Source organism: Cajanus cajan, chromosome 4 (genome assembly GCF_000230855.2).
Source record: "Cajanus cajan strain Asha chromosome 4, NIPB_CcT2T_4, whole genome shotgun sequence".
Taxonomy (NCBI): Eukaryota; Viridiplantae; Streptophyta; class Magnoliopsida; order Fabales; family Fabaceae; genus Cajanus; species Cajanus cajan.
This window is the reverse complement of record NC_138520.1, coordinates 11,084,812-11,097,511: the sequence shown is the minus strand read 5'-3', so window position 1 is coordinate 11,097,511 and position 12,700 is coordinate 11,084,812. Positions and strand designations below refer to the sequence as shown.

Here is a 12,700-nt window from a genome sequence, read left to right as displayed (position 1 = left end):
TGATGTTGGACATTGGTTGTGTGATGTTGGACGTTAACTTTTGAATGAAATTGTGTTATCTAGTAGATGCACTATTGAGTATGAGAAGAATATGCCTAAGTGTTGCTTTTTTAAGTTGCTAAAAATGTTGTTTATTCATTATATGATGATAATTGGAGACAAATGATGGTTGAGAGTTGAAAGTGTGGTTGAGATGTATGTTGTGAGTTGTGAGATATGTGTTAGTTGTGTTGAAATTGTTTGATGTTGTGTTGTTGAGATGATGAATGTCGAGAATGCTTTAAACATTCAGGCATGGTGTTACTCTGAGAGTCTAATTTATTGAAAATCCTTTTTAAGAAGTTGACCCTTGAAGAGGATAATTAGGTCTCCTCTAGGACCTTAGTTGGTATTGTATGGGGGCTAGATCAACCATACGTGTATAAATTGACCAACTAAGTAAAATACAAAGTCAGGAACTTAATTCCTAATCGAGTGTCGAAAGAGCGTAGTATTTGGAGAGTAGTCAGTGGGTTAATCCTATAGGAAGCTTAATTAAGCTAGCTTATGTCGTGATAGGCTCATACCTAATTGTTCTACCATGATAGTAGTACTAGACTTTTAAGTGGTGACATCTAAGAAACCAAGTTGTTGTGTTGTAAATTGATATTCAACTTGTTAATCTAACACACCAAAAAGATCACTTGTGTTGTTGGTTCGGTAGGGTTAAGTTACTCAAACTGTTCACCTTATGTTATAAGGAGATATCCTAGTAGAAATGTATTATGACACATATAGTTATTGTATTGTGCTTATGATGTATTGTTTAAACTATGTTGTTTATATGTAATATTTATCTATAATGAACCATAATGAGATGTTGAATTATGAGACACTGTGTGTTGACGGTGTTGACCTTGGGTTGCTATATACTAAGTTGCTTGTGTTAATAGTGCTAGTTGTGAAGTGATGTTATATGTGGATAATGCCAATGTTGTTATGAAGTTGAGATTGTTGACTCCAAGAAGTGGTGAAGTACTATATTGCTTATAAATTGTGTTGTATATGTTGATTTTTGAACTCTAACTCACCATGCATTTTGTGTTTTCATGTAGTTTGAACTACGATAAACATACACAATATGAGAGTATAGTAGGGATCGATTTCAGGAGAGTTGTTTTGGAGGCTAGTTTGAAATTGATGATGTTTTGCTACCAAAGAGTAACTAATTGGTAGTAGAGATTGTTTGACTGACAACTTAAATTGTACAATTTACTTTTATTGAATTGTTGTATTTATATAAGATATATTTACATAATTATTTTTATTTCATATATATGACATATCTAGATGTCAATAAACTTATAATTTAAAGTTATTAATTATTATCCCCTACGAGTAAATATGTCATTAGTTTAAAGACTATGATGTATCATTATAGTTTGATAATTTTGTGTCGATCTTTTTTTTAAAAGTTTGAATATTAAAAGAGTAAATGCTGAATACATTTTTGAGAAATTGTTTTTTATTAAAATTTAGAGTATCCTCTCTCTAGTCCAATTAGTACTTATGCGATCTTTTTATTAAAAATGGGAGAAAAGACCCTTTAAAACTTTCTATTTTGTATTTTTTATAACAAATAAATAGAAACTATGCTTTCAATAAAAAAATGTCCTAAAAAAATAAATAGGGACTATAAATTTTAATTATATGTCGATTGATCTTTATAAATTTTACTTCTTTTTGCGATAAACATTTTAAAATTTAATTTCAATTTTATTTACTCTTAAACTTTATCCTTCTAACGAATAGTTTTATTCTCCTGTTAAACAATAGTTAAATTACTAATCAAAATGAAAATTCAATCATTTTATTTATCTTAAATGGTAATTATGTTTTTTTACAACTCATTTTTCATATATATATATATATATAATAAAAATATGAATTTAGAAAAATTAAAAGAGACAGTTAATAGAAACCAATAAATATTTTATTCGATTTTTTAATTATAAATTTATTATGTTTTAATATATAGAAAAAGTGATTTTTTAAAATAAAACTAATATAAATAATTGAGATTAAGGTAAATAAATAGTTGATATTTATTCTTCATTAGTAATTCACCCCATTTTAATATAAAAGATTATATATATATATATATATATATATATATATATATATAAGATGATGTCATCATTTACGACAATTTTCTACTCAAATTAGAGGAAATAACAAGATTTTATGAAATAAAAAAAATATATTTAAACTTTTTAACTAAAATTAATATTTAACAATAAAATGGATTGCTTTAATTTTAAAAAGTTTAAGTATTTATTATACAAGTAGTTTCTTGCGGAAGTTTATAGTAATCAAATGCACCTAATAAATTACTTGCATAATAAATACGTAAAGTTTTTAAATTTAAGGCAATCTATTTAATCACAATAAATACTAATTTATAATTGAAAGTAATCAAATGAAGTTAATGGTGTTTAACTTAATTAGTTGAGAAAAATATATGAATTATTGTAAATTATATTGATATTGATTAAATTTCTACATATTTTAAAACAAAATAGTAATCAAATGCATTAACATACAACAACTATCATCACCCTCGTTAATTAGACCCTTCAAATTTTTGAAGCCAACTCTTTCCCCTTCACCCTTTCACATTTCTCATCATTTACTAATACTCTCGACTTTTTGTTTCTATTGGATGATTATTGATGATTGACGTAACTAATTGTATTTATTTTAGGTGAGATGCTTTAGTTGATTCTCTCATGAAAGTGTATCTAATACTTTCCTTTACTTCTAGTTACATCGAGGGGGAAGAAAAATCTCATTCTTTTGTTATTTGCCTCCGAGGTTCTATTATTCAAGTCATGTTAAATGATGTTTGTTTCTTGTTGTATATGATGAAATTGAAGGTCCATTTCACACGTTAATTATGTCAATTGGACTATTTTTCCCCCTCTATAGAGTCTAATATATGACATTTTTTACATCTATGTTATTTTAATCTAGTATGAATTATATAAAAATAAAAAAAAACGAAAGAAAGAAAATTGGTTCTTAGATTTTTGAGTAGCCTACTTTGAATGTTTTGGATACATAATTTCGTAGGTTTTGTAGAATTTCTTTTTCTTTTTCACCTAATTTGGGGAAACTAAATAGCTTATATTTGACTCTAATATAATTTGCAAAGAGAAAACAGTTAAAATTTAATGGAGTTTTTTATTTAATTCAAAATCCAATCAAAATGAATATATTGTTGTTACAACTGAGAGAAAATAATAGAAAGAGAAACTAATGAAAATGAATAGTTTTCATATTCTACTCTAACACTAATTGAATTTGTTTCTTTTTATTTATTTATTAAGGATAAAAATTGGGTGTAGTGTTGATTCAATAGAAAACAAGGGATAACTTTTTAGGTATTTCATCTTGGTTGCACAAACTTTTAATTTAAATATTTTGCATGTATTTTAGTAAGATAATACTCCTCCTTTTGGACATGAATATAAGTCGTCTTCAAGGGTGTTTCATTATGAATTGGTAAGGGTTGACTACAAATATAATTAGACAATGTTTGGTTATTGAGAAGTGGTGAAAATCTCACATTAACTAGTGATACAATTTAAGTAATATACATAGGTAGGGGGAATCCTTTCTCTAAAAGTCAATTTTATAGAATTGAATTAAGTATAAATCTTTATTATAAAATGACATCAAAGCGAATTCTAACGACTTTTGTTGGATTTATTAAGTTACTTATCAAACTATTATTGAATTATCCATAGTTGTTCAATCTTAAAAACTTTATACTTAAGATATTTAGCATAACACTTCAATTTTTTATTTTCTTATAAATTGTGAAATTTATTTTGTTAGAAAATAATATTTTGGGGAGGATGATTATCAATATTAAAATTTGTGGTCTTTATAATTAAAATTGTGTTAAGAGTTAAAAAAAACGTCTTAAAGCCATGTTTAAGCCTTAAATATCTTTCATAAACCTTTAGTTTAAGGTTTTCTTCAAGTCAAATTGTTTGTTTATAACCCAATTATTCTTCCCAAGAGTCGTCTTATACCATCCTATATCTAAACCTACTTTTTTCTTTTGATCCATCTTGGGAAACTTGTCTTGTTAAAGACATTGCCTTGAAGAACTATAGATTATCTCAATCACGTGGTGACTTGAATTATGGACGGAGGGCTTGACATTAGATCCCAATTTGTTAACAATTATTTGTTGTGTGTAAAAGGAATACAACTTTCCCCAAATTCTTATGTGGTGAAATTCAAAGATATCAGTACGTGGATTACTCTTTGTTATGGTTAAGCTCTACATTCCACCAGCATGCTCTTTCTCTCTTGGTGTCATATTTCTTTGCATTTTGCGTCATGCTCTTTGTCTCTCATTACATCTCTTCTCATTCCATCGTCGTACTCTTTCACTCTTGTTATCTCATCTTTTTGCGTTCAATCATCGCGCTGTTTCATTCTCATTCTCGCATGTTCACGTTTCATTGTCATCACGTTTTGTGTTTGCCACTTTTGAAAACATGTTCATCATTTCCATCACCATGTTTGCTTCCAAATCACTATACTATCAAAGCAAAAGAAAATGGAAAGGTAACAAAATTAGAAACAAGAAAAAACTTAGTAAATTCAACCATTGGATTGAAAGTTCATATATAGAGGAGTGTTGCAAAATTCAATCTAACGGTTGGATTTACAAAATTCACATTTAATATAAAGTTATTGAGTGGTGTGATACTTAATAAAAGTTATACCAGTATATTATAACCCTCCTTATACATTAGTAATACACACATCCATTATATCTTTTTTCTTTTCAAATTACTCGTAATATATATATATATATATATATATATATATATATATATGTACAGGTAGGGGGGTTCGGCCACCACCCCATCGGCCGCCGAATGGCAGAACCAGGAAGCCGAATGCCAATCGGCCACCAGGATCGGCCTACCATCATTTGGTACTCTTAATCAAAGATTAGAGGTTAATTAGTCGATTAAGGTGTATTACCTAATACGGTAAATATGTCGCAGGGCCCATGGGGTCCAGGGCCCATAAATGTCAGTATAAATAGCTCAGGACAAAAGGTAACGTCACTGTTCATTAATTATTCTAGATATTCGAGTTTGTCCTGACTTGAGCGTTGGAGTGCCTTTTGCAGGTACCAACCCCTTCACCAGCGCATTAGATCGAAGCTCTCGTTCGGCCTTTAGGCTACCATAAGACTTAGTGTGCCCATCAGACAAGTACAATATATATATATATATATATATATATATATATATATATATATATATATTCCAATTTCTTGACTTTACGAATCCTTTTATCTTTAATGTTTAATTTTTTTTTCAAGCACTTACCCCCTTTCAAGCACCCTCTTCCCTCCTTATTTGCAAAGTTTAATTTTTTTTTTTCAAGCACTCACCTCTTTTATATACACATCTTTTTTCTTCATTTTTCAAGATTTCAAACGTTCAATTTTAAAGATTAATTTTGCCAATAAATAATTGGCTCATGATATATATATATATATATATATATATATATATATATATAATTTTTTAAAATAAACATGTCCTCTTTTTCTTTTATTTTTTAAATATTAAAATACCATTCTAATAAATTTTCTGATTTAAATAAATTTTATTTTTTAAATTATCTTTTTCATTCGCCCTCCTCCTTCTTCTTTTTCTTTAGTGTTCTAGAAACTATTTTTTAGAAGTATGAAAAAAAATCCACACCTCGACAAAAATACTTTCCATAATTATAAAAGTACTCTTTCAAAAATGGTTTGAAGAAAAATGAACATTAAAAATTAAGGAAGATTCATAAAATCGAGAAATAAAAAATTAAAAATGCTTTTTAAAAATTAAAAAAAAAAAAACTGTGATAGAAATGTATTATTATTTATATTAACATAGGATAGTCTTATCAATATCATTGCTGATATTCAGACGAAAAATAAAAAATCATATCGTGGGTGATTAAAACAGAAAAGGGGTAAGCGTTGATTATGGTGTAAATAGTGAGTTGATATATAGTAGGGTTTGTTTCTCCTCTTTCTCACTATTCTTCCGTAAAGTAGAAACATTTTAGAATGTATTTGTCCGATTGAAGGCAATTGTCTCAACCTATGAAACACTGTAATCTTTTTCATTTGTTTGGATGAATAATGGTCCCTACAAAACACTTCCCCGCTAATCTGATATTGCTGCGCTTTACGTTAGTATATGACCAATAATTGCTGCTACCTTACCCCACCCTCTTTGGCCTACCATTAATCATAATATTAATCACATCCATTCATGATAACAAAACACAAAAAACTAGGATTATACGTCGCTTGTTACAGTAATCTTCCCAACTACAATCAAACCCTAGCTTTGTCTTCTGACATCACTTTGCTCTCATCACATGGTCCATATTTCTTCATTCATTGCCAATCAATGTGCAATGGGATATAACTACTTTAAAAGGAAGAGTAACTAGATCAAATTTCTAATTAAAATTGTGTTATAACCATTGATTAAAAGAATAATAATTAATACTAACTAAAAAAATTAGGTCTAGTGACGGCTACCTAGTTCAATCTACCAAAGATACTAGTCTTTCACAACATAAGAAATTAAATTTTCTAACTTTTTTTTAATAGAAGCTTCCACTTTAATGCTTGATAGTATTTTAAATAAGATATTTTTATTAGGAAACTCATAATCACAACAATAAAGGACGAATTTAAAATTTTGTAAATGCTATTTCAATGTCTTACCCAGGTCAATTTTAGTAATTAATTAGTATTTTAAACATATAAGACCGAGAACAAAAATTAACAAATGAGATTCTAATAAAATATAAACATCTATGATGAATTATGAAACTATTAAAATTTTATTTTTGAAATATTTTTAATCAATAACAATAAATACTTATATTCTCTAAAATATATTTTTATACCTTAAAGTAGTTATATTACTGATATATACACTATCAATCGTCTAACTTAACTAATACGAAATTGTTTTAAGTTAACAAATAACTTTAAAAAATTGTTCTCAAATAGGATTGTCTCCATCGTAATAACACCAATTGGCATATCACTATAAACTCTCGCAAACAAGGGAATAAGTTGATATACATAAATTGTTGAAAAATAAAAGTTGATATACTAAATTAAAAATAGAAAACATACTCGTATTACACGTTCCATTATATATGCTACTTTGCAATGAAGCATAGCGCAAGTATTCACGCTGTAGCGTCATAAAACGTCACCTGTTTGGGGTTTGTGAGGACTCTGGACAATGCTTCCGTTTTTGCTTTTGCGGTTGAGTTTCGTTGTGCAAAAGTCAAACAGTTTTAAGAGTTTCTCAAGCCTTCTATTCCAATCCAAAACACCCTTTCATCCCTCTATCTTCTTATTTTATTTTATTATTACATTACACACCAATATATATAATAATAGTAATCCAGAAAGCATACTCGGAGTCGGAGCCAAGAAGGGGTCCACACGTTTTGAGCAAATTATTATATTTAATTTTCTCCATTTTTCAAAAACTAATCCCTAATATAGTACCACAAAAACAAATCAAACTCAATATTGAATAAAATAAAGTGTGCTCAGCGGAATTTATTCCGTATCAAGTGGTGGGGTTTGAATATTGTCTCGCAAAATTCGGAGGGAGGGGCATGTGGCATCAACATTAGAGGGCGCGTACCCATTTTAATCCTTGCACCCTTTTTCGATTTGGACACGTTTAATTACATTAATTAATACCATTGATATATAATCAAATAGTAAAAATATAATTTTCCAGCTCATCCCTCATTCATTCTGATAATGTCAACACGTGTCAAGTGGATATAGATTGTAACGATCTTATTATAAAAAATAACATGTAAAATTGTTATAATTAAATTACTAGTAGTCTAGTACTATTTAATTTATGCATTAATTAATGTTAGAGCTAGTCAATAGTCAGTTAATTCCGGTTGGTTTTTGATAAACAAATGGCATTAGTGCAAGTTCCTATGCAACAGCAGCAAAATATAGGAATAGTATTCAACGACTGAAACAAAGAGGAGGTGGTGGTGGAGGTGTTGGATTGGAACAGTAATACTTAACCAAAAAACAACTTAGTTTTCAATGTCGGCGCCGGAATGTTTCACTTTTTCACCCTTGGATCTCGTTATTGCAACGCGTTGTTTTTTGTTTTTCTTTTTCCTCTTTAATAATAATTGATTAATTAACGACGGCAGCTACGGCTCACCAAAGCCAATTTACGAAAGAAACCAATCATGTTGACCTTTTCAATGGTTAAAGATGACTATAATTAGCCATAATCACCCCTTTGATTCCCTCTAAAAGTGAGGCTTTGATGAGTCTTGATCTCTCTTTATTATTAACATTAATGGTACATTTTCGGCATAATTTAGATACTAAAATGGTTATTTGTTGCCATGTATATTTTTTGTTCCATATCCTTCATAAATTGACCATTTTTATCGTGGTTTTGAAGCTTCAAGGAAGTTGCAGAGATGGTGTCAATATTCAGCCCCGTTTGTTTAGTGGCTAGTCCATCGTACTCATATATACATGACAAGTGGTGAAAATAAATATTTATCAATGATAATGACTTGTATACATTGTTTTCTCCCAAACCAACAAAATCAGCTATCGGTGCTTTACATTATAATAAAAACCATATATTTGATTTCGATTTGAGAGTAAGACAGATTCATTAATTCTCTCCTTGATTTATTATTTTAGCCATCAAATTTATATCTTAATTTAAAGCCTGGTTGTGACTTGTGATATCAAAAGGCCAAATATTTCCATACCTTATTTAAAAAAAAAAATCAAATTAGAAAATATTCCATATTTACCTCCTTTTGACACATGTGCATAGTCTACTCTTCCAAATGTTACTTTCATTTGATATTTTATAAATTCATAAAGAGGGATACAGTTGTAAATTGTTATTTTTATTTTACTGATGGTGGGATAACAGTTGTAAAGATCAGTTTTATATTTGTTTTTAATTAAGAAAAGAGGCTCCACATTATACAAATCAACACAAAAAATTGAAGAGGGTAGACCACGTACACATTGCCTGCTTAGAATGGAACATTGGAAAGCTCTTGGAAAATTCACAATAATCCTTTGGTATTACTGCTTAGTCTTTTTGACTTATTGGTGTGAAAGCCTTTGGATTCTTCCCAGCAGACACTGCCTTTTATCCTCTCCATTTGTTTGTGGGGAGTTGAATTAATTGTTACCATTATTCCATTATAAATATTTCATATTAATTAGTTAATTAAAATAAATAAAAACTAGCTAATGATAAACAGTAGATATATATGTAATGTATGATATCTATATTGTTGGTCTAATTTTTCAATGAGGTTAGGAAGCAAATGTGTACAATTATATTATATGAAGCAGCTGAGCCAAGCTAGCTACCAACTGAAACAACCACCACCCACCTAAAGCTTTGTGGAGAAAATCAAATTAAAAGTAGTAGCAGAACTAGCAACATCTGCTTTCAATAGCACACATTATTATAGTGGGAAAATTATGACATGAAAAGGAGGAATAGTTCATTTTTGTTTTCTACTTCCTCCACTGTTTCAGAGATTTGAACATAGACCGCTAATGGATGATGCAAACAAAAATGAAAATGTGCAAAAGTTAGGTTGAAGCTAGCGGATAAAGTTGTTATATTTCATTTAATTTTTAATATGAAAAAGTGGGGGGAGCCTATGCAGAGTGGGGTCCACAAGCTTTGAAAGCTCCTTTTTTACCATTTCTTTTCTCACATTCGTTTTCAAAGGGGTAGATATAGCGAAGAAACCACCACCCGGATAGAGCATACGTCATATATACCAATAAAATACACGTATATTGAAAACAAAAGCATAGGGGAAAAAATAATAATAATAAAGAAAAAACAAAACAAAACACCAATTGTAGGCTTCCTCAGCAAGTGCCTTGCACACCACGGATCTTACAGCGTGTGTGGGATGTATATGCACACGCTCCTCTATTTAAACACACCATCTTCCCTTCGTTCTACTTTCTTAAAAGCTCTCTTCTACTTCTTCTTCTTCTTAGAATAATTCATCTATTCTCTTCTCATACCTTTCTTTTCTTTTGGTAGCTTGAAAATATATATACACTAAAGGGTTGCTTTGTGTTATATATAAGATATAGTATTTGATTAATAGTTCAAAGTTGATTTGATGGAAGAGCCTATTGTGTTGAACAAAGGTGAAGAGCCTCTAGATTTGCCTCCAGGCTTCAGGTTCCACCCTACTGATGAGGAGATAATTTCTTATTATCTCACTGAGAAGGTGAAGAATAGCGGTTTCAGTGCAATTGCTATTGGAGAGGCTGATTTGAACAAGTGTGAACCATGGGATTTACCAAGTAAGTTTTTAGTTGTAACTTTTTTTTAGCTTCTGTTTGTGATGATTTGATAATTGTTTTGGAATAGTATTGGGTGGCATGAGTTAATGTTTTATTGATGAATGATTGTGCAGAGAAAGCCAAGATAGGGGAGAAAGAGTGGTACTTCTTCTGCCAAAAGGATAGGAAGTATCCAACTGGCATGAGAACCAATAGAGCAACAGAATCTGGGTACTGGAAGGCCACTGGAAAAGACAAGGAAATTTACAAAGGGAAAGGGAACCTTGTTGGTATGAAGAAGACCCTTGTGTTCTATAAAGGGAGAGCTCCAAAGGGGGAGAAGACCAATTGGGTCATGCATGAATTCAGATTGGAAGGAAAATTTGCAAGTTATAGTCTTCCTAAGGCAGCAAAGGTATCAAAAATAATGAACCCCTTTTTTTTTCCCTTTTTTCTTGTTCTTGTTTTCATCTTACTATTTTTATTTTCCCATCCTTCCCTCCTTTTTACTTTTTAGAAAAGTGTCTTTTTTGTGTTAGTTTGTGAGTTTCTTTCATGTATTTCCTTTAATCACATAGCTTTAGTTTTATTAATTGTCTCAAGAAAGCTAACGGTTTTCTTTTTTTGCTTTTTTTGCTTTTTTTTTTTTTTTTTTTTTTTCCTTTTGGGCTATGTTATTGCAGGATGAATGGGTTGTCTCAAGGGTTTTTCACAAGAACACAGATCTCAGAAAGACCTCAATTCCTGGACTTTTGAGGATAAACTCTCTTGGGGATGATCTTCTTGATTATTCTTCACTCCCACCTCTCATGGATCCTACTTATGTTAACACCAACGCCAACACCAACCACACCACCACTAACCCACTTTCATCAAATAAATCACAATCAGACGGCTATTATCTTCCCAGTTTCTCCATCAACAGCAACCACCACCACCACCTTCTGATGAAGCCACAAGACCACCACCAAAGAACCTACGAGATTCCCACAATTAACTACACTTCAAACTCCAACCAAGCCAATCTCAGCAACAACGTTAACCCAATGGGGAACAACACACTCTCACAGCCCTTAAACATGTTCAATGACTACTACATGCACCAAAACAGGATCAAAAGCTCCATCATGCCAAGTGTTGCAACAGGTTTTGGAAACAACAACAACAACAACCATGATCAAGCAATCCTAAGAGCCCTTTCAGCCAAGAACAACGACCACTTAGGTGAATTGGAGAAACAGTGCAAGATGGAGCAATTCTCCTCTAACCACTCACAAGACACAGGCTTAAGCAACGACAGAAACACTGACACATCCTCGGTGGTTTCGAAGCAAGACAACAATAACAACAACATGGGAGGAAATAGGGCATTGTACGAGGATTTTGAGGGTCCTTCTTCAGTTGCACCTCTCTCAGATTTGGAATGCCTGCAGTGGGAAGACTACTGAAAAAGTGTCATGAAGATATAAATTAAAGCAAGTTAGCAGATCCATGGTTTTTTCATTTAGGGATCATAAGCATCATGCATAGTGATTACATACTTTTTTTCTTTTGGTTGGTTTTCAAACAGTCTTCTACATACTCATTTTATCATTATAAACATGATCATACACATTATTAGACATGATAGGAAAGTTCTTGGGTACACATACACTGTATAGATTTATGATATCCAGGCCTTTTCGGTGTTAATTAGTTTTTCTATTTCATAGGTTATATCGAGGGGAAGGACTTGATGAATCGTGTACATCTATATTCTTTTGTTATATTAGTGGGTTTGTTTTATTCTTTTCCTTGATTTTTTTTTAGCTGCGTCATCATTTATTAATTCCATGTTCAACTCGTCGCTTCTGTATACAAATCAGAATTTTCTTTGTATTATTAAATCTAGTTGAATTCTTCCGAGTACTTCCTAATTCCTATCCATTTGTTCTTGTAGATATTGCCAACAAAAATTTATTCAATCACTCGTTATGAATTTCCTTTGATTCTTCTGCTTCATAATATATGTCGAATATATTTTTGTGAGTTGTGACACCCCACCAACAGTGCGGAGCATTAATTCCTAAGAAAATTGTGTATATTTTTTTTCTTCTTCTTTGCCAACCTGTGAATTTAAAGGTTCCGGTTGCCTAGCTAGTGCCTACCTCCAACACAGTACGACTATTGTTTCCTTTCAAAATTTCATGTACACCGCAAGGCATGATGCTTAATTTTGATCACGTCCCAAATTTAATGTCATCATATCAAGTT

General features: G+C 30.7%; 1 protein-coding gene across 1 annotated transcript; it reads left to right on the top strand.

Annotated features, from left to right (window-relative positions):
• The first annotated feature begins 10,112 nt into the window (after positions 1-10,112).
• On the top strand, positions 10,113-12,245 carry LOC109802845 (NAC domain-containing protein 87). The gene is made up of 3 exons (XM_020364247.3): positions 10,113-10,468; positions 10,582-10,862; positions 11,131-12,245. Exons 1-3 carry the CDS (start codon positions 10,282-10,284, stop codon positions 11,893-11,895), a joined length of 1,233 nt encoding a protein of 410 aa, XP_020219836.1. The 5' UTR covers positions 10,113-10,281; the 3' UTR covers positions 11,896-12,245.
• Positions 12,246-12,700: the final 455 nt, after the last annotated feature.